The sequence below is a fragment of the Malus sylvestris genome, chromosome 3, assembly GCF_916048215.2.
Source record: "Malus sylvestris chromosome 3, drMalSylv7.2, whole genome shotgun sequence".
Classification (NCBI taxonomy): Eukaryota; Viridiplantae; Streptophyta; class Magnoliopsida; order Rosales; family Rosaceae; genus Malus; species Malus sylvestris.
The window spans coordinates 492,838-513,665 of NC_062262.1; the positions used below are offsets into that span (position 1 = coordinate 492,838).

A 20,828-nucleotide genomic window follows, 5' to 3' on the forward strand; every position below is an offset into this window, starting at 1 on the left:
AATTCAAATTTTATATTTTGAGAATTATTTTCCGTCATGCTTAAGAATAACTCAATAAGGCATTTGATAGCAGTTTTATTTATTGAGTCACAAATGTTTTTTCAATAGAATATTTAAGGCAAATACATAATTAAATATAAATGGAAAAACACTTGTAGAGGGACCCAAAATGACACATTCCGACCTAAATCAAGGCTTGTTGGCCGTCACGCGAGGGTGACGTAGCCATGTGCACAGTACGGAAGCAATAGATATAAGGAATTACGAATAAACAAAAACCAAATCAACTAGAGTACTAGCTAAGATACAGTGCTAGAGCAAGATTAAGTGTGAAATACACAATCAAAGCATAAATAGTCTAAGTGCAGTCAAGCAAGATAAGTACTAAGAATACAACACCTGAGGGTGATCCTACACAGTGATGTTCTGTCAGAACCCCCATTAGAATCCTCGTGATCCACCAAAACACTTATACTTACACACACCCACACACATTTATACATATATACACATACACAATATATTGGAGAGTATAATTCATCTTTAATATTTTTAATCCCATAAAATATGGGTTTCATTTAAAATCTCATTAATATAAATAACTACAAATTTTATTTTTAATTTAAAAATATAATAATCTACATAAAAATACATTATTACATTAATATCAAGGACTTCAATCAAAAGTTAAAACCACCAAGATTTCAATAAAAAAACATTGATAATTAAGGACCGCATCCAAAATGTCATTTATTAGAATATCGACCGATCACTCTTTGACTCTGTAGATCGCTTAGGAAATAAGAAAATTAATGATACCGGTGTGTTTCGGGATATTAGATGATTCAGACTGCATGGCATACATGGAAGGAGCTTGGAGAAATTAATTAAGGGATTGCATGCTCTAGGTAGCTCAGAGGATGTGGATGTGGTCAACACTTGCAGACCGATCTTACCTACTGAGCAAGCCGGCACGATTCATAAATTAAACCACCAACCATGCATCCCATTAAACCACCAACCATGCATCCCATTCCCATTCACACTGCATGGAGATAATAAAACTCAAAAGTTTGAACAATTATAAATAGGATTTTTATCATAAATGATCCTTGAAATTAATCTAATTCCTTATTTTGGTCTTTTAATTTTAGAAAGGATCAATATATATTGTCTTTAAAATTGACTATTGCACCTCAATTTGGGCATTCCGTTAAGATTTATTAGTTATTTCGTTAGTGTGCTGACATGACACACGTTTGGAGTCTACAAGTTCAATTAAATGTTGTCGTGTTGAAATATAATTTAAAACCACAATCAAAAGTGATTTAAAACAATAAAAAAAACTTAAATAAGGTGTGATAGTCAATTTCAGGAATGATGTTGATCGATTTTGAAATTGAGGGATCAGAATGAGGAGTTAGGTCAATTTCACAAACCATTTGAGATAAAAATCCTTATATAATTATCTGCATTAATGTTTGTGTCAGAAATTCAAAAACACATACTAATCACGACGATATTGTCTACAACTTACACATCTACCTATATGTTAGCACAATCACGAGCTTAACCGAATGATTTGTGTTATGCGGTGGCGCTCTAGATTAATTATATATGTACTTTCTTACTAGCTTTAGGAATTAATGACCACTGATCTGTTTCTGCAAGGGAATTCGAGGTTTCATGTTGAAGTACCCACGGAAAATCAGATCTGCCGTTGCAAAAGAAGGTAAATTATTTTTGTTTAAGTAGCTAATAACTAGGAGCCTGCATATGGATCACATAGAAATAATGATAACTATGTTCAAGTCTTCAAGACAAGCTAGATGATTTTCCGGCAAGTTGCACAGAGTATAAGCTGGTTCTGCAATCCCTCCTCATGGCTCATGCATGGGAATTATTTTTTTATAAAATTTGTTCAGTTTTCCCAGAACACTGTTTCTTACTGTTAATGAGTCATTAATACATGTAATGCGCATTCGCAAAGTTTTTACTTTTGTTTGGTGACATGAATTAGGGTTTTGAATGTGCAGATGTAATTACTATTTGCATAGGGGTGTGATATCCACACATCATTTTTTTACTTCTCACACACCCTTCTAATTTTTGGCCGTCGGATCGGATGAATTGAAGAAGATCAACGGATAAAAATTAACAAAGGATGTCTGAAAAGTAAAAATAGATGTGTGGATAGCACATCCCCTTCCACACATCCCCTTGCATAAACAAATGTTCACATCCATGTGAAATTATTGCATGGGGCCGGCCAATGAACCCTTTTAAATTTATCAATGTCATCCCAACATGAACAGCACAAGGCAGCCCAAATGGCCAGCCCTAAAATGCAACTGGAACACAGATGTTTCTCCTGTTTTTTGGCGGATTATCTTAATGGTTACTAGAACGAGTCTCCCTGTTCCCTCAGTGTAGTTTAGAGTACGAATATCGATTGTATTCAAATAAGGAGCAAAATCTATTAACAGACTTGTTAAATACAAAGTTGAGGACAAGCATTTCTTCTTTAAGATTTTCCAAGTGACAAAACCCACTATGATAAACATCCCTGTAAACTCGGGTATGTTTTCAACAACCGCATCAAGCAGACTTAAAGGGGAAAACATATCCGCAAGAGGAGTTGGGTCAAATTGAATCGTCGGATTCATCAGAGTCACTTCTATCGGGATCCCCAGCATTTGTAGCTGCCTCTGGGACATCAGGTTGTGATACAGGTTCTTCAACGGGCTTTTTACTTGCATTACGAGCATCTCCGTCTCCATCCTTTTCTTGCTCAGCTGCTTCAACATGTGAGCCTAGTCAATTTAAGGATAAGCAAAACAGACCATGCAGACTCTGCACATCTGATACAAATCTACTAATCTAGTGTGTCACAACAAGGCAACAAGGTCGAATTCATCATTCAATTGGAAAGGAAATTTCTCCATTGATAATCCAAACGGTTCACATGCTTTGACATAAACAATCTCAAATTTGTAACCTAAGAAACATGAGAACTTCAAAAGAAATATCGTCAAAAAGAGGAAACATGACCAACAGAGCAGTTAAACGCATGTCAGTAATTTAAGTGGCCTCAAACATCAGAAAATGGCATTCAAGCAGGCTTGAGACTAGAACCAATAGCAGTGGGGATCCTATTTCTCACTTAACAGAAGAATTCATATTGCCTTTTTCACAAAATGATAACAGGAAAGTAATGAAACATAATATGTGAGGATATCAATATTATCAGCTGGTCCGCTTATACTAATATTCAGTAGGTCTTCCTCAACACGCCGGACAAGCTCAGGCTGTAAAATGCAAGAAAATTGCAATCAGTAAAAGCATCCAGATATGAAAGAATATTGCAATAAGATGAAGCTGAAAAAAAAAATCCAAGTAAAGAGGCTAACGATACATTTAGATCAGGTTCCCTGCGAAATCTTCGCTTTCGAGCATCCCTCATTGGAGGGGTGAGGCCATGCCTGTACTCCACTGTATCTGGAGCTGGATCATTCGGGTCTCTAACCATAATCATCTGTTAAAACCACAAATTTTCGAATAAATCCCTTAGAAATTAAGCACTGATCTATTTAACTGCTTCAATATTGATATACGAGACACACCTGACCAATATCTGCTGTCTTAATTAACACACTATCATCATATGTTTTGAAGGACTCCACAACACAAGGAAGATCAAACAGTGATGCGGGGAAATGGTCATTGCCAATGACAAATGTGCCAGTCCTGCCATCCTCTGCATGATATTTCAAGTTTACAAGTGAAACATTTGGTGAAACAGGGAAAAACATAGTATTAAACAACTATGGTAGAAATTCATCGTTGTTACTTGTCCATCACTAGTTGGCTAGTTGTCCATAAAACATACTAGAAACGAAAGTTGATCGAGAAATTGATTTTTAAAAAAAGAGCTACAGGCATAAGTAGGCAAAACACAAGATTAAATATGGGCATTCCTGAATGTGGAGGTATGATTTTACACACATGCCAAAGTACTATAACTGCGAAAACCTTTGAACAAATCTCACATATCTGCTCGACACTAAACCCAAAAGGTGCACGATACTGGCATGCATCTGCATTATACTATGTTGTGCCTTGGTCCGTTCGTCGGTGTGGAAACGAGATTCAGATTACAACCTCACCAAATCACACATAGTTGAACAAAATAAAATACAAGAAATAAAGACACTGAGAAATTTACGAGGTTCGGCAAAAACATGCCTACGTCGCTGGAGAGATATTGCTCTTCACTATGAGAATATCAGAACAAGTACACATGAGTTAAATCAACATAACCCAATCTTGAATCCCTTGCACACCCACTCATAAAATTTTCCCAAGAGCCTCACTCTACCCCAAGAGTTCTTTCACTATAATACTTTTCACTCTAACTCTCTTGATTTTCTCTCAACCCATGTTCAACCTTTCTAATGGGAGAGTCGAATGCTCTCCCCACCTTGGATGTTTTTCTGGTTGCCATCTCACACACGGCAAGCCCCTTCTTTTTGTGCATGAAAAATGTCTTCACTTATAGGCATGCACCATCAACTATGTCAACAACCAAGACTAAAAAAGTCTTAAGTTCACTTGGCATTTTCAACACCTAGCTTCCCTAACATGCAACCTTTTTCTTTCTTTACATTAAATTACAAAGAAAGCAAGCACAATTGCATGAAAGCAAACCAAAGGTTACAAATCATGCTCCTAACATCCACAAAACATGCTTTCAAAGTCCAAAAGCAAACCTACTTTTGCTTGTCCTTTGTAGCACTCCACATGGTTGAGAGGAAATGGTTGCCAACTCATAATTATATGAGCCAAACACAACAATCTCCACATTGGCGAATATACAGTGCAAAAATCCTTGCACCATCACCAATGTCCATTGGCCTTACGTACCAGCATACACACCCTAAATCAACCTCGTTGGTCCTGTTCCGATTCAATAATTGCCAATGCATGTGCAGCTGCTGCAAGCTAAAAATCACCATTTAGCTTCAGACATGATCTCGACACATCTTCGTCTCCTCCAGCAGGTTTTTCTCCTCTTCATTGTCTGCAACCTGGAAAATCGTCAGCGCGCCCGTTTCCAGCAACAACCCATCGAGCCAGACAAAATTCCCACACTTCCTCCTACCTCAGGACTATCTGATCACCTGTGAATCCTATAGCTCCACCTGTTGCAAAACCCCTGCAACACTTGAGACTATAAATCACCAAGAGAAGTGTTGCTTCTAAGTACCTAGAGGGCATACTCGAAGTCTTCCACCACAAACTTGCTACAACCTGGCCTAGCACAAACTTGCTACAACCCGACCTAGCACCTGTAGCACTGTGGACCCTTGCCTCCGGAACCGGATCTGAACCTGTTCTCTCTCAGATCCTCTTTCCAATTTTCTTCCACGATTCCAACCTTGAACAGCTAAAGCAGTCTTGTGCCCAACACCATCCATGGTCATCTTCTTTTGTGTATCATTCCACACCAAAGAAGCTTGCACCTGCTCCAAACTTACTATATCTTTCCATGCAGTAAAGTTTCACAAGGTTCTCGTACGAATCTAAAAGTGAGGTAAAAAGAAAGAGGCATTTGTCGTCTTCCTCAACCAGTTGATCCAAGCATCTTGAACATGTCTTCAGGCTTCCATTACTCTCCTTTACCAAGAGCAAAACCGCCTCTCCCATTAAACTGGTCAACTGAAAGTTCCATGGTGAACAACAAATCTGGACCTCCAACGAACCAAGCCTCCAACTATGCTCTGATACCAATTGTTGTGCCTTGGTCCGTTATTCAGCGCGGAAACGAGATTCAGATTACAACCTCATCAAATCACACATAGTTGAACAAAATAAAATATAAGAAATAAAAACACTGAGAAATTTACGAGGTTCGGCAAAAATATGCCTATGTCCCCGGAGAGATATTGCTTTTCACTATGAGAATAACAGTACAAGTACACATGAGTTAAATCAACATAACCCAATCCTGAATCCCTTGCACACCCACTCATATAATTTTCCCAAGAGCCTCACTCTACCCCAAAAGTTCTTTCACTAGAATACTTTTCACTCTAGCTCTCTTGATTTTCTCTCAACCCATGTTCAACCTTTCCCATGGGAGAGCCGAATGCTCTGGTATTGTGTTTGGCTCATATAATTATGAGTTGACAACCATTTCCTCTCAACCATGTGGAGTGCTACAAAGGAAAAGCAAACGTAGGTTTGCTTTTGGACTTTGGAAGCATGTTTTGTGGATGTTGGGAGCATGATCCTTAACCTTTGGTTTGCTTTCATGCAATTGTGCTTGCTTTCTTTGTAATTTAATGTAAAGAAAGAAAAAGATTGCATGTTAGGTAAGCTAGGTGTTGAAAATGCCATGTGAACTTAAGACTTTTTTAGTCGGTTGTTGACATAGTTGATGGTGCATGCCTATAAGTGAAGGCATTTTTCATGCACAAAAAAAAGGGGCTTGCCGTGTGTGAGATGGCAGCCAGAAAAGCATCCAAGGTGGAGAGAGCATTCGACTCTCCCATGGGAAAGGTTGAACATGGGTTGAGAGAAAATCAAGAGAGCTAGAGTGAAAAGTATTTTAATGAAAGAACTCTTGGGGTAGAGTGAGGCTCTTGGGAAAATTCTATGAGTGGGTGTGCAAGGGATTCGGGATTGGGTTATATTGATTTAACTCATGTGTACTTGTACTGTTATTCTTATAGTGAAGAGCAATATCTCTTCGGGGACGTAGGCATGTTTTTGCTGAACCTCGTAAATTTCTTAGTATCTTTATTTCTTGTATTTTATTCTGTTCAACTATGTGTGATTTGGTGAGGTTGTAATCTGAATCTCGTTTCCGCACTGACGAACGAACTAAGTCACAACATACTAAAAGTTCATGAGTTTAAGGAAAAGGTTAACACAACCAGGCATCACACAAATCACCACCAAGAATCATACACCACAAGACAATGCATAACATCAATATCACACATACCAAATGGCTGTAAAATGCCACCATCACAACTGCAACATAACAAAAGAAGCTTCAAACCGACAAAGTATACTATTTGCCAAAACTAGGGCCTGACTAGGACTACTCCCGAAGGAGCTAAAAGCACTTCCTAACTTAGAAGTGGTTGAGGGTTGTTGAACCACTTTCTGGGAAAGCAAGTGCTTTTCCAAGCACTTGGAATTGCAAAAAAAATCTTGACGTGTTTATAATAAAAGCGTTTGTGAGCAAAAGTGCTTCTCACAAAAGCAGTCCCATAACGGGTCATTATTTCTTTCAAATCACTCCCCCCCCACCCCAAAAGACAATTCAAGTTCGAACCAATCACTCCCATGCATAAGCAATATCAGCAAATTCCAACCATCACTAATGAAGCTACTTAATAACAAACATATTAATCCTTAAACACTGATAATTACGTCCCCAATTGGTCCTCATTAGCAAAACGCATTCAATACAACATATTAATTTACAATTAATAAATACTTAAAACGCAATTCAATCCAGTAAAATGAGGTTTCTTTCTGACCTCCGAATGACAAATCCAACGACTTGTCGTCGGTAGAAGCGTTTTCGCCCAGAAGGCGGTCCAGTCGCTCTGCAACAGAAGGTGGGACTTTGAGCACGAACTGCTCCTCCATCACTGCGAAAAAACGGCACCATATCAGCCTGAATACGAGCGCAAAAAGGGAGAATAAACCCTAGATGCGAAGCAAATGCACAATGAATTCAGAATTTCGGTCCTAATTGTAAACTAAATTCGGTGCCGGAGAGATTACCTAAGAGAAAATCAATGTCAGAAGGAGAGAAATTGGACAGCTCTGCTCGTGTGACCAATTAAGGATGCGAGATACGGGACAATCAAACAAAGCATTTGAGAAGGGTATTTTCGAAAATAAGGTAGTAAGAATAAAAAACGGTAGCTTAGTTGTAAATGTCGGATTAGAGTCTTATTTAAAACTAAAAGCTAGAGGTTTTGGATCCGAAACCTGTTGTTAACGTGGACGCCAGACTTTTGACAGGAAGCTGAAATGCCTCAATAAATCTTTTTGGCCCCTGAAAATAGTAGATAATGGCTCGTCACTCGTGGTTTCCTTTAAGAAAAAAAAAGGTAATAAGAAAGGAATTGGATCCTCTCCGAGGTAACCCTTGGGATCCTATTGATCGGTATTAGTGGACTGTTGAATTTTTATCTAATGATTATAAATAAGAGAGTATTTAAAATTTATAATAATTGTAACCATTAAATATAAATCTAATGCCCACTAACTACGATCAAGATAATCCCGAGGGTTTGCCTCGGAGAGGATCCAATTCCAATAAGAAAACGGGTAACCCTAAACAAAAGACACTTTTATATAAACTCCTACGGATATTCATCTATCTATCGACGCTGTGTCTGGGCGTTTTCAGAGCCAAAACAAAAGCAAACCACCGCCGTCGACTTCCAGGTCCTCAACCTCAATCCATCCTCTCCGATTCTCCGCCTTCAGGTCTCTCTCTCTCTCTCTCTCTCTCAGTATGTTTGCACATTGTTAGGGTTAGAGTTCGGAGCTCGGGAGTTTATGCCTGTTAGGGTTTATGTATTCGCAATGAATTTTTTCAAATTGGTAATTTTTCTCCCAAATATATGGTTATAATTCCTGATTAATGTAGCCAATTTCACTTATGAATTTAGTGTTTGAAAAAAAAGATCCAAGTAAAAGGTTGTTGTAAAAACAAAATAAATTTGGGGGCTTTTTTTTCCATGGATTTGTTGTTCTTGTTTTTACGTAGTAATTTTGCTTTATTGCGCAGAACTTGAGCCGGGCTCGAATGTTTTTACTTGAAATTTTGGTTCTTGATTGTTGGATTCAGTGGGTACTTACAGATAGTTTTTGTGATGTTGTAATATTTTTCTTTTGAAGTTTCTAATGAATTTTTGAAATTGGTCAGGAGGCTGCTGACAGTTCATAATGAGGGGAAGGAGTTACAGTCCATCACCACCACCGAGGGGAGGATATGGTAGGAGGGGACAACGAAGTCCTAGCCCCAGGGGTCGCTATAGCGGTGGTCGAGGTAGCAGCAGAGATCTTCCTACAAGCCTTCTAGTTCGCAACCTTCGCCATGATTGCAGGTTTGTTGTGGTTAACACACGTCATCTCTTTTTTATTTGAAACATTCGATTTGCATTGCAAATTTTGTGTACGGGAGTGTGATGGCTGTTTTAAGGGGGAAGGTACAAAAAGGCATGTTATTTTGAATTTATGACTTAATGAGCTGTTGTCTTATTATGTGTTTTATCACAGGCCAGAAGATCTCCGCAGGCCATTTGGGCAGTTTGGTGTGCTTAAGGACATCTACCTGCCAAAGGATTACTATACTGGGTGAGCATATCAGAGTAACGTTAGTTGAATATCATGATGAAATAATAATTTTGTTTTTCTGTATATGTTTAAGTATTCGTTTTTTGTATGTATATTTTACCTTATGAGTAGAAATTTTATAGTTTTCTGCTTGCTTATTTTCCATGATTTCTGAAACTATGGCATGATTTTGCAAGCTTTTGCAACACTGGTGTAGCAAATTTAAATTAAGTTTTAGATATAAGCTATCTTGTAGATGGGATCTCTATGGTTGAACTTCTCTTGTTATGTAATTGCTATGATGTGTTTTTGCGTGCTTCTGTACCCACATTTTATTTTAATGAAAACCAGAGCTTTTAAGCGAACGAGGGTTGGCTTAGTTGGTAAGGTTGCGCGCTTTATAAATTCCTACGTAAATCCATACTGATGGCAGCTGGCAGTTAGGTGTCGCACATAAGTCCTTTAGGCTCGAGGTTGTGGGTATGCCTTGGTGCTGGTGGTGAGAGTAACCAATCTCCCCCTAAACTTTTCTTTACCAAAAAAAAAAAAAAGAAAAAAAAAAGCAAAGCTTTCAAAAACAACTATTCATGGCAATATGTTCAATGCTATTTTAATTATTTATTAAGGAATCATTTTAATATTGGAATACCTAGGAGACCTGCTCTGCTCTTTCTAGATACTGTCCTTAAGAAGGGGGCTTATTTTACGTGATCTTTTCTTATTGCTACGATTGGTTGGGTGTGTTAATTAAAGTTTGTGAGGTTTAACAGTGAAATTAAAGTTTTGAAGACAAGAATCAAGTAATTAGAGTTTGAAGATGATGTTAGTGGTAGTGAAGATTTGAAGGAAGTTGGATTTGAGTACATTGTGAAGATGTTCCAAGTCTTGAAGAATTTCAAGTCATCTTAAAACTGACTCTTGCAAGGTCAGCAGCCAAGTGCTTGCTTCTTTATAGTGACCATCCATATTTTTTGGTGGTTATTTCGACAAATTTATTAGGAAAGATTTTGGGTCTGTTAAGTATTTGCATAATTTTGCTTTTCGGTGTAGCTCCTTTGTGACTATTGTTTTTCTTCTCTTTCCATCTATTTTTGCAGGGAGCCTCGTGGTTTTGGTTTTGTCCAGTTTGTTGAACCTTCCGATGCTGAAGAGGCTAAATATCAAATGGATGGTCAGCTTCTTCTTGGTCGGGAGATAACTGTTGTGTTTGCAGAGGAGAACAGGAAGAAGCCATCTGATATGAGGCATAGGGAGCGTCCAAGGTAAAAACCTGCCTCTTGCTTTTTTTCATATCGCTTGTGAAGTTGATGTTTAATTCAAATAATATATCTTCTGGATGTCTATTTCATGTGGTTTTGAACTTGTTTAAAAGAACAAAGAAATCACTTGTATATTCCTAGTTGATGTATTTTAACATATACTAAGTCATTCAACAAGAAAAAACCAAAGGATTGCCAATCTGTGTATATCAATTTAGGAAGTGTAAAAAATGCCCATATTTAAACGGTAGAGTTCTTGCATTAGAATATACGTATTATGTGTGTATATATGAATTAGTCATTCTAGTAATTTTAACGGTTCTGCTATCTAGTTTGCCTTAACACATTGTGCAAGGTGAATTGAGTTGAGATGATAATTAATAATGTGTAATTGAGAAACTGGTATTATACTTTTTCTGCTTCTGAGTTGCACCATCAGTCTAACTTTTTAAATCCTTTCTCTTAGCTCCCGGACTACTAGTCGATATCGTGATCGAAGACGGTCTCCTCCTCGCTATTCACTCTCTCCACCTCCACGCCGTGCAAGATCTCGGTCTCACAGCCATGATTATTATTCTCCTCCAAAACGAAGGGATTATTCCAGGTAATAGTTCTGTTTCTTCTCTGCTGTGTCCTCTTTCCGGTAAAGCCATTTCTTGTTGGTTTTGGTTATGGAAACTACTTACTCATGTTATGCAATCTGCTGTTTATCATTCCCAGAGTCCAAATAAGATGCATTAGAATATAGGGGATAAATATATATTTTGGTTTTGGGTTTCTTGTGGAATTATTCCTACCGGTATTGATTACTCATGTATTTCCTCCATATTCTTGCTAAAAAATTGCTACTTTTACATTTTTATATAGTAGACCTGTTGTATACGAGTCCCTTCCACATTACGTGTATGAACTTAGGTGCTTCTGTCTAGTGCTTCCTGCTATTTGTTCTAATGTTTGCTTCCTGCTTCTGTTTTCTAGATCTGTCTCACCCCAAGAGAGAAGGTACAGCAGAGAGAAGTCGTTTTCTCGATCTCCTCCACCATATGAGGGGTCAAGGAGCCGTAGTCAGAGCCCAGTTAGGGGTCCAAGCCGGAGCAGAAGCAGAAGCCATAGTCCAAGGCGGAGCATAAGAAGAAGCCGAAGCCCTATCAATGAAGATTACCCAAGGGAACCAAATGGAGACAGATCTCCTAGTCCATGAAACCTAGAAAGATAATTGCTCTCTTAAGCTAGCGGAAAGTGACTTGTTATGCCATCTGTTGGATTTCGTTTAGTATTTTGGTCAGTCCGATGTTGATGCTACTGTTTGATGAGGTGACTTTGGTCGTTTTTCGGATTAAGATATGTAGGTTTATGCCTTTGTTTGAATGGCATGTATTATGACAGAATTTCTGAACTTTCTTATCATCGCTTGCGATTTTGTTCCATTAACTAGGTCTTGCCGAGTTTTCGTCGCTAGTGAGAGCCCATCTCCCGTGCATCTCTCCGCAGAACCGGCGATACTCGCTTTGCTTGGGAGGTAGAGACGCACAACCGGGATAGTTAAGGTGTCGTTTGGTATGCAGACGGGATGGGATGAGATAGGACGGGACGGAACAGGGAGGGAGCAAAGATGCCTTTGGATGGAAACAAGGAGGAAGGAGACGGAGACGTTATAATTTTGTGTTCCACGGATGTGGAACGAGTCGTTCCAGGGGGTGAGGTAGAACAAAAAATTCATTCAAAATTCGTCCCGTGGAAGAGCGCGTTCCACTCGTTTTAGGCGCACCAAACGTGGGACGAAATGACTCGTTCCGTTCCATCCCACGAACCAAACAATAGAGTCTTCTCTTTTCCCATTCGGGCTTTGGCGTAATATTTTTTGCCAGTCTTTCCTTAATCCAATGCGAGTGTATTTTCAATTTTTTATCTAAAGTCGTATTCTTTTTGTTTTTTCACAAATCGATAATTTAAGCTGAGTTACACAGCTAATTTGTTCATGATTAGTTATTGATCTTAAGAGTTGAATTGACGCCTCCCAATCATAATTGCAGCGATAATGACATTATAAGTCCGAATTAAGATTTTTTATTTCTCGCACAGATGTTAAATTAGTTATCAATTGAATTTAAACTTACCATGTAACTGCTTAACATTTTTCTACTATTGTGATAAAGTGCGTTAAACCCAATTTAAGAGTTAAGAAGTACAAAACCGTTCGTTTTCACGCGGCTTATCCCATGACTTTCCATCACCTTTTTCTTTCTTTCAATCTGAGAAAATTGGCTTTTGGAGGGAAAACCGAATAAAATCACCGACATAATTAAATAAATTAACAAGGAAAAGTAGCGATAATCCCGATGACTCCGGTCAATTTCTCTTGTGTGAAAAAAAAGAAAAAAAAAAGAAAAGAAAGAAAAGGCAGAAAAAGACAAGCAATGAAGAAACAAAGCAAGCAGAGTTTCGAATATCTGGCTTCAGTTGGGTTCACACTCTCAGTCTCGGTAGCTCCTCAACTTTCCATTTACAGGTTCTATCTCTACAACCTTCCTCTTCCCATTATTTTTTATATATTATTATATTTATTTTTTATTTGTTAATGAATAATATTAAAATGATTGGATGGTGGGGGGACAAAATTTGTCAGAAATTTCTTCTTTTTTATTTTCCAGGGATGTAAATTGTAGTAAAGGTTTTATTGTTTGTGAAGTGCTCATCTGGCTTCCACATTTGAGCAAGTTACTTTTTTTGAACTTTAAACAAATGAAGAACCTTTCTTGGATTCTTGCTTGGTTCTAGGCACTTCAGTTTCTTATGTGCTTTACTGTTTTCTTATCTAGGATTTTTGTTTGAATCGTTGGAAGTAAACTTTGTGGCTGTTTTCAGCTGGGGAAGTTGAATCGAGTGCTGCTTTTCTGGTAATTTTTCTCTAATTTTCAGCTTCTGGGTTGTTCTTGGTTGTGTTGTTTGTGGTCTATTTGCTTCTGCACTGGCTTTTTTTTCTTCTGGTTTTCTATATCTGGGTTCTCTGGCTAGGCATTTTCTTGTGCCGGGTTGTGCGAAAAATCGAAGCTTGAGCAATTTTATGTACTACTTAGTTTGCTCAAGCTGGGAGCTTGAGATCACAAGTTTTAGTTCCGATTTTGTATCGAAAATGGTAAGTGGGGGGAAGTGAAAGAAATTGTTGGAGGAAACTAAGAATTGTTGCTTTTGTTCCCTGTTGTCTGTCAGCTGTTGAGAATAAGAGTATATCATGTCTAAATTGGAATGTTTGGTTTTTGGTTTTCGGAGTTTGTTTTAGGACTGATTGTTCTTGATAATTAAATTCGCTTGTGATGAGCCTGTGTGGTTGCGAGTTGTGTTTACGTATGCGATCTCTCGTACTCTTTTTGTTATTCACTTTTTCATCCCCTTTTCATGTTGTACATTATTTGGCAGAGCACATTCTATTACGAATGCCATTGATAATACTCAAAGCTGTAGCTCAACTTTGGTTTTGTTCATCACGATCTCATCGCATTTTGTATACGGTTCATTTCTTTCAGTTTAGGAGTTACGAGCTAAGTGCAGGGCATTGGAGGTCCAAATTGAAGTGTGGTTGGTACAAATGATGCGTGGAAAATGGATTGGAGGCATGATTCTCCTCCTAGTTGGCATGTTTACCAATGTACTAGGTAACATTGTAACCTTGTTCTGTTTTCTGTTGATTCCGTTTTTCTATTTTTGATAGTATAACTTCGAGCTCCAGTCTGCCTGAAATCCTTGTCGTGAGGTCTTGGTTTTGCCAATTTCTTCAATATTCCATTGCCTGGATCATGTTTATGTTACTACTTTTAAGCTCTGTATCAACAGTGTTGATTTGCTTTCTAAACTACATCCTTATCTCGGCTTATGATAAGTGAGTATAATAAGAAACAAATTTATGGCCCCTCGTTATAATTGGAAAGCATACATCTACATAGTTTTAAGTATTTCACTTGTACTTGCAAAAAATATCGTTTTCCCTTTACCTTCTCCGATATGGCAATATGTTGCCAGCCCTACCTTGTTCTTGAGGCTTTGCCATTGTAGGTATATGCGGTCTTGGGGGAACTTTTGGAGTATGTTCACATGATATCTAGATTCTCTAAATATTTTCAGGATTTTTTATATTTTAATGTTTTACTTTAACTGAAGCGCACAATTTGGAATTTTGAGATGCCTATGTTCATTGTTGTACTGTTACCATTCTAACAAGTTACTGAAATCACAATTTCAAATTTATAGGTTCATTCATAGGGATAAACATTGGGACCGACGTTTCGGACCTTCCATCTGAGACAGATACGGTTGCACTCCTTAAAGCCCATCAAATTACACATGTGCGCCTCTACAATGCTGATGCTCACATGCTGAAAGCCCTTTCAAACAGCGGAATTGAAGTAATGGTAGGTGTCACAAATGAGGAAGTCCTAGGGATTGGAGAGTCTGCATCGGCAGCAGCTGCCTGGATTAACAAAAATGTGGCGGCTTATTTGCCTTCAACCAATATTACCGCCATTGCTGTTGGCAGTGAGGTCATTACCACAATCCCTAATGCCGCACCAGTTTTGGTTTCTGCTATGAATTACCTTCATAAAGCCTTAGTTGCGTCAAACCTAAATTTTCAGATCAAAGTTTCGACTCCACAATCCATGGATATAATCCCAAAGCCTTTCCCCCCGTCCACTGCCACATTTAATTACTCATGGGGACCTACCATTTACCGAATCCTTCAGTTTATTAAAAACACTAATTCCTATTACATGCTAAATGCCTATCCTTATTATGGTTACACCAGTGGGGACGGAATTTTTCCGCTTGATTATGCTCTTTTCCGACCCCTTCCCTCTGTCAAGCAGATTGTTGACCCGAACACTCTTTTCCACTATAATAGCATGTTTGATGCTATGGTGGACGCCACCTATTATTCTATAGAGGATTTCAATTTCTCTGGGATCTCTGTTGTTGTCACCGAGACTGGCTGGCCATGGTTTGGCGGATCCAAAGAGCCTGATGCCAACACGGGAAATGCTCAGACCTACACTAATAATTTGATTCAACGAGTGTTAAATGGTTCGGGTCCGCCCAGCCAGCCAAAGTTGCCCATCAACACGTACATTTACGAGTTGTTCAACGAAGATCAGAGGCCAGGGCCAGTGTCAGAGAAAAACTGGGGTGTGTTCTATACAAATGGGTCTGCTGTATATCCTTTAAGTTTGAATGATTCCAATCAAATTACTGGGAATTCTTCAGGGGTTTTCTGTGTGGCAAAAGCTGATGCAGATCCAGATAAGTTGCAGGATGGCTTAAACTGGGCTTGTGGGCAAGGCGGGGCTAACTGCACTCCCATTCAAAAAGGGCAGCGGTGTTATCTCCCCGATTCTATTGTAAATCATGCTTCATATGCTTTTAATGACTATTATCAAAAGATGCAAAGTGCTGGCGGAACATGTGACTTTGATGGCACTGCCATGACAACCACTGTTGATCCAAGTAAGTTTCTGTCACATCTTGTTATCCCTCGATATTTGAGTATGTTTGGATTCAGGAAGCACTATTTTTGTGATAGTTTTGAAGACAAGTTTTCAATTGCCTTTCATTAATCTGCGGTGTTTTATCAGTTGGAAACAGCCCTATTACAATGTCGACAATCATTAGGAGGATTTTTTGTTTCTTGTTTCTTGTTTTGTTGCAATGAACCTCATGCTTCTTATATTGGTTTTCCGGTTAAACAAAACAATAGTTTAGTTGGTTGCATAACCTTTCCGAGAAAATAAGCTTCTAGTAAATGCAGCTTTAACTAGTTTTTAAGGTGTGGTTTTTAAATCGGCGCTACTGTTGCATCTGAACATGAAAAATGGCTACATTTTTCTGATTGTAATATTGACTATTGATGTCTGCTTGTCAACCTTTGAAGTATTTTGTTTCTTTTTATGGTTACTTTGTCCATTTCTACTACCTCTCAAGTTAAGCATATTCCTTCCATTTATTCTCTCTTTATCCTCCTAATATTCGTTTTGGTGGTCATTCGTTTACAGGCCATGGCGCGTGCAAATTTTCTGGAAGGTAAGCATCTTTTTCAGAATTATAACTATAGAACTTGTACAATAAATTATGAGTTTGGTTCTAAACTTGCCCTATTGTGACAGTTCTAATTCAAGCACATTTACGGGACTTACACCAGCAGCAATTGCACCTTCAAGCGCCGTTGGAGGCTGGAGTTCGAATCTACAAGTTTCCAATCTTCAATATCTCATGCCGGCTGCATTTCTTGTACTGCTTTTGCTTTGACTTGAGGTTCCGTCCAGTTTTTTACCATGTAGCGTAGTTATAGAACCAAATTCGAGATAGCAAAATGATTGAAGAAGACTCGGGAAGTGTACGGTAGCACAAGATTGGTGACACAATGGAATGCCCGTACGTTGTTTCATCAATTTTGCTTGTGTTTCCCACTTCTGAGGCTGTCTCCTTCACCTCTGCAAATTCCGGGGAGTTTTGTGTAGTTCGTTTTGCGTTTTACAGGCATTTATGATGAAGTAGTGGATAGACCTTGATTTTTTCGGACCAACTTAACTAGAACTTGATTTGTACCTTGTCAATGGAAAAATAATTCTACCTTCCAATGTACTTTTCATCGTATCGAATTTTATCTGTGCATGAATTTAACATGTTTCTTAATTTATGTATCTCCCCAAATCATCGGAAAAATAATGTTGTCCGGATCATTTAGAAAGAACTCATAATTTCTTACTCCGCAACCAAATATGGGTGTACCCAAGTTGAGGTTATTGTCAACTCTACGACTTTCACCCCATAATATGTTTAGGCTCGGCAATTTCTTACACGACCTGTTAACCCTACACGAAAATAACGAGCTTTAAGTTAACTTGTTAACTAGTTGGATCATTATTGGGTTATAAGAACCTGTTAATGTGTTAGGTCATTATCTAGTCACCCCTTAAAAGAATATGATGAGATGTCATTTGCCAAATTTAGAAATTAGGCACAACAATTCTTGCATGACTCGTTAACCTGGCATGAAACAGCACGACTCGTTTCAAATTCCAACGGTAACTTGACAGCATCATAACGTTAGCTAGCTGGCGTCATGCTGACGCCAGGTAGTTGTTGGCATTCAAATGGGCTGAGCTGAAGGGCTGACAAAATGTTAAGCTTGACATTCTAGCGTTGGAGGTCTGGTTGGAAATGGCCAGTTCACTGGCCTGATTTGGGGGTTTGGGCCCGATGGTGCCCACAAGCCCTTTGGCCTAACCCTCGGTTGGAAACGATTTTCGTGTCATTCTGAATTATTTTTAGCCCTATGGCCGGGCCGGTTGGAGATGGCCTAATGATAAGTACCCAATGTTAGAGTTACGCAAAAATTTATACCGTATTTCGGCCTCATCTGTCAACAGATCAGAGTGGCGCAGCGGAAGCGTGGTGGGCCCATAACCCACAGGTCCCAGGATCGAAACCTGGCTCTGATAAATTGTCTTATTTTTTTTTTTCCTCCTCTTTTCCCTCTAAATTCACCCAAAACGGCGCCGTTCCATCATCCAACCTCTGCAATGCAGCTTCTGACAGAAGCAGCATTTATCTTTCTTCCCTCTAAATTCACCTAAAAAGTGAAGAGACAGGCGCGTCGAAGATGACGACACCGTCAGCACCGTCCTTGGCATCGTCGTCGAGGTGGGCGTCGACGACCTCAGTGTCGTCCTCAGGGAAGAGGATTCAGAGAGAAATGGTGGAGCTTAACATGGACCCACCTCCCGACTGCTGCGCTGGGCCCAAGGGCGACAATCTCTACCACTGGATCGCCACCCTTTTTGGCCCCCCAGGTTCTTTCACTTCCCTCCTGCAAATCACTTTTTAAAAAAATGATATGAATTTTCGCATGGATTTTGTTTGTTTTATTTTTCTGGGTTAAGCTTAATTTGTTGATTGTTTGCTTCAGTGTGGAGTTTTGGGTTTGAAATGGATGGTTCGGTGATGAATTTGTGGCTTCCCAGCTCAGTTTTCTCTTTTGAGATTTGTGTATTATGTTTGCTTTGCTTTCTGGATTAAGCTTTAATTTGTTAGCGTTTTGCTTCTGTTTGGAGTTCTGGGTTCGAAATTGATGGTCTTTTGTGAGATATTTGTTTGCTTTGCTTTCTTGGTTATGTTGACTTTTACTTAATTTTGTGCTTCTTGTGTGGTTAATTTTTTTAATTTTTTTTATAACAAGAGTGCGGTGTAAGGTTTAAAAGTTCATAATTTTGGTACTTTCATAGGTGATGGGTTGGTTTCGAATTTCTGGGTTTAAGGCGGATCGATTTTTATACTTTTAGGTTTACTTTTGGGAAGCACATGAAAATGGATTTTGCCTTTTTCGAGTATTTCATCAGAACTAGCTAGCTGCGTAGTGCAAATATAGTTCCCTAAGCAATCTTTCTTATTTTTCAACTCTTTAGCTGATGTGTGGCTGCAACATGATTTTGTTTAAGATTGCTGCCAAGGTCTTTTTATCAGTATTAGGTTTCTGGCGTGCGCGTCAAGCAAGCTTATTCGTTTTTCAATTCATTATACTGATTATGGATTTGTAGTTGATTGAGTTTTATTTCATCTGCTGCAAAGGGGTTTTCATTGGCATGTCTAGCGTGATAAAATCATGTCCTTTGGATTATGGTGCTTATTCTGATTTTTATCTCTAACTGTGGGTGATATAACATCGTAGGCTTGTGGGTGGTAGGATATGTAGTCCTTTTCCTCAAAGATACTGAGCACGTCCTAATAGCTCCATCCCTTGGTTTGTGATTTTGTTGCTCGATTACTTTGGTTTATTTTTGGATGTCTTTTGGCATGGATGTCAGAAAAACTTAAATTTGCGGACAATAGGTTTTATCTTAGAACCAAATTTGTAATTTTTGTGTATTGTAAAAGTTGAGTGCCGTGGGAACCCATCAGTTCTTCATTTTTCATGTATCTGGATTCTGGAGAATGTCTTTTTCTGCTCTTTAATGGTTTTGGGTAGTATTACATTACTGATATGGTTTATGTTTTGAATGGAGTTGAATAAACTATCCACTGGATATGATTTTGACTGGCTTTTCAGTTAATGTTTGTTATGTAAGCTGCCAACGACTATGTAGATTGAGTGATCTAACTCTCCTTGGCCATAGCGAGCTTTGACACACTTCTATGTTCTTGTTCCTAGGAACACCGTACCACGGTGGCATATATTTCCTTGACATTACGTTTCCAAGTGACTATCCGTTTAAACCTCCAAAGGTATTGTGTCCTATAAATCTCCAAATAGTGCTGTTTCCTCTGGAAACTTGATAGAGTAGAGAATAGTTAAATATTTGAGCTATTACTCTCTTATTTCATTATTTATTTTACTTTAAGGATCAGTTTTGTAGGTTGTATTCACAACTCGAATTTATCATTGCAATGTTGATTCTAACGGAAATCTAAGCATGGAAATGTTAAAGGATAGTTGGAGTCCAGCTCTAACAATAACCAAGTTGCTACTAGCCATCCGATCCATCTTCACAAGACCTGATCCTTGTAAGTTCTAATATCTTTCCTCCAATTTTACCTTCAGTATATCACTTCATCGGTCTTAATTATGTAAGTAGTATATCACTTCGTCGATCTTAATCATGTAAGTATTTTTAAGGGAAATTTTGTCATAATTCCACGCGAATAAAAAAAATTGATAACAGGTTGGATCCATGTCTCGTATGAAAAATGATGTAGGAACAGAGAAAATATTTCCCAAGCATAGCAATAACTTAGCTTGCACTCCTGAGCAGCATGATGTATTTTTTGTACTGATTGAATGGATATTCACATCTGAGCAGATAATCCCCTTGTCCCCAGCATTGCCCGTTTGTACTTGGAGGATAAAGCTAAACATGATGAACTTGCTTCTGAGTGGACGCTGCGATTTGCTAAGTGATTTTACCTGGGATCTTCTTATATCGTTGCAAATAGTAAGGAAGTAGTCAGGAAGGACGTTATGTTATGAACCGAATACTATGAGCTAGCGTGTTATGTACCCAACGAGTTTGATACCAAGCATGAATGTACCAGCTGAATTTTTTGTGGACCCATCATTGAATAACCGAAAACCATGCTCAAGGGAAAATGCTTGTAATATATCCTTCATATGAGATCAATATCATATGTAATATATCCCTATTGCTTGATTTGATGCTC

General features: G+C 38.5%; 4 protein-coding genes and 1 non-coding gene across 13 annotated transcripts; 4 read left to right on the forward strand and 1 right to left on the reverse strand.

The window, feature by feature from the left end:
- Window positions 1-2,433: 2,433 nt before the first annotated feature.
- LOC126617298 (transcription initiation factor TFIID subunit 7-like) lies at window positions 2,434-7,961 on the reverse strand. Its single transcript, XM_050285321.1, has 6 exons — window positions 7,804-7,961; window positions 7,554-7,667; window positions 3,624-3,757; window positions 3,416-3,535; window positions 3,237-3,308; window positions 2,434-2,805 (listed from the first exon to the last, which is right to left on the reverse strand). The coding sequence occupies exons 2-6, from the start codon at window positions 7,663-7,665 to the stop codon at window positions 2,644-2,646; spliced, it is 600 nt and encodes a 199-aa protein (XP_050141278.1). The 5' UTR covers window positions 7,666-7,667; window positions 7,804-7,961; the 3' UTR covers window positions 2,434-2,643.
- Window positions 7,962-8,348: 387 nt separating this feature from the next.
- LOC126616693 (serine/arginine-rich SC35-like splicing factor SCL30A) lies at window positions 8,349-12,035 on the forward strand. The gene is made up of 6 exons (XM_050284779.1): window positions 8,349-8,517; window positions 8,960-9,140; window positions 9,313-9,390; window positions 10,467-10,631; window positions 11,095-11,232; window positions 11,607-12,035. Exons 2-6 carry the CDS (start codon window positions 8,980-8,982, stop codon window positions 11,827-11,829), a joined length of 765 nt encoding a protein of 254 aa, XP_050140736.1. The 5' UTR covers window positions 8,349-8,517; window positions 8,960-8,979; the 3' UTR covers window positions 11,830-12,035.
- Window positions 12,036-12,979: 944 nt separating this feature from the next.
- On the forward strand, window positions 12,980-17,255 carry LOC126616481 (glucan endo-1,3-beta-glucosidase 4-like). Of its 8 annotated transcripts, none has more exons than XM_050284547.1 (6): window positions 12,980-13,137; window positions 13,448-13,525; window positions 14,153-14,281; window positions 14,874-16,121; window positions 16,667-16,694; window positions 16,778-17,255. In XM_050284547.1, the coding sequence occupies exons 3-6, from the start codon at window positions 14,215-14,217 to the stop codon at window positions 16,917-16,919; spliced, it is 1,485 nt and encodes a 494-aa protein (XP_050140504.1). In that variant the 5' UTR covers window positions 12,980-13,137; window positions 13,448-13,525; window positions 14,153-14,214; the 3' UTR covers window positions 16,920-17,255. The 8 variants fall into 8 exon arrangements, with proteins under 8 accessions (XP_050140504.1, XP_050140509.1, XP_050140507.1 ...); XM_050284552.1 differs by having other exon boundaries at window positions 14,931-16,121; XM_050284550.1 differs by having other exon boundaries at window positions 14,178-14,281.
- A 788-nt stretch (window positions 17,256-18,043) lies between these two features.
- TRNAM-CAU (transfer RNA methionine (anticodon CAU)) lies at window positions 18,044-18,115 on the forward strand. The gene has a single exon. It is a non-coding gene; the product is annotated as a tRNA-Met (tRNA).
- A 41-nt stretch (window positions 18,116-18,156) lies between these two features.
- Window positions 18,157-20,818, forward strand: LOC126615929 (constitutive photomorphogenesis protein 10). Of its 2 annotated transcripts, none has more exons than XM_050283855.1 (4): window positions 18,157-18,466; window positions 19,822-19,895; window positions 20,099-20,174; window positions 20,471-20,818. In XM_050283855.1, exons 1-4 carry the CDS (start codon window positions 18,277-18,279, stop codon window positions 20,566-20,568), a joined length of 438 nt encoding a protein of 145 aa, XP_050139812.1. In that variant the 5' UTR covers window positions 18,157-18,276; the 3' UTR covers window positions 20,569-20,818. The 2 variants fall into 2 exon arrangements, with proteins under 2 accessions (XP_050139812.1, XP_050139811.1); XM_050283854.1 differs by having other exon boundaries at window positions 18,163-18,466; window positions 20,027-20,174.
- Window positions 20,819-20,828: the final 10 nt, after the last annotated feature.

What these genes read in the sequence shown, in the direction of transcription:
- LOC126617298 (XM_050285321.1), bottom strand. Translation starts at nt 7,665, where the DNA reads ATGGAGGAGCAGTTCGTGCTCAAAGTCCCACCTTCTGTTGCAGAGCGA. An exon ending in AGACAGCAGATATTGGTCAG is followed by an intron (nt 3,536 to 3,623) that starts GTGTGTCTCGTA and finishes TGGTTTTAACAG; the next exon opens with ATGATTATGGTTAGAGACCC. An exon ending in GACCAGCTGATAATATTGAT is followed by an intron (nt 2,806 to 3,236) that starts ATCCTCACATAT and finishes CTAGGCTCACAT; the next exon opens with GTTGAAGCAGCTGAGCAAGA.
- LOC126616693 (XM_050284779.1), top strand. Translation starts at nt 8,980, where the DNA reads ATGAGGGGAAGGAGTTACAGTCCATCACCACCACCGAGGGGAGGATAT. An exon ending in AGGCATAGGGAGCGTCCAAG is followed by an intron (nt 10,632 to 11,094) that starts GTAAAAACCTGC and finishes CCTTTCTCTTAG; the next exon opens with CTCCCGGACTACTAGTCGAT. An exon ending in AAACGAAGGGATTATTCCAG is followed by an intron (nt 11,233 to 11,606) that starts GTAATAGTTCTG and finishes TCTGTTTTCTAG; the next exon opens with ATCTGTCTCACCCCAAGAGA.
- LOC126616481 (XM_050284547.1), top strand. Translation starts at nt 14,215, where the DNA reads ATGATGCGTGGAAAATGGATTGGAGGCATGATTCTCCTCCTAGTTGGC. An exon ending in GACAACCACTGTTGATCCAA is followed by an intron (nt 16,122 to 16,666) that starts GTAAGTTTCTGT and finishes ATTCGTTTACAG; the next exon opens with GCCATGGCGCGTGCAAATTT. An exon ending in GCGTGCAAATTTTCTGGAAG is followed by an intron (nt 16,695 to 16,777) that starts GTAAGCATCTTT and finishes CTATTGTGACAG; the next exon opens with TTCTAATTCAAGCACATTTA.
- LOC126615929 (XM_050283854.1), top strand. Translation starts at nt 18,277, where the DNA reads ATGACGACACCGTCAGCACCGTCCTTGGCATCGTCGTCGAGGTGGGCG. An exon ending in CACCCTTTTTGGCCCCCCAG is followed by an intron (nt 18,467 to 19,821) that starts GTTCTTTCACTT and finishes TCTTGTTCCTAG; the next exon opens with GAACACCGTACCACGGTGGC. An exon ending in CTTCACAAGACCTGATCCTT is followed by an intron (nt 20,175 to 20,470) that starts GTAAGTTCTAAT and finishes ACATCTGAGCAG; the next exon opens with ATAATCCCCTTGTCCCCAGC.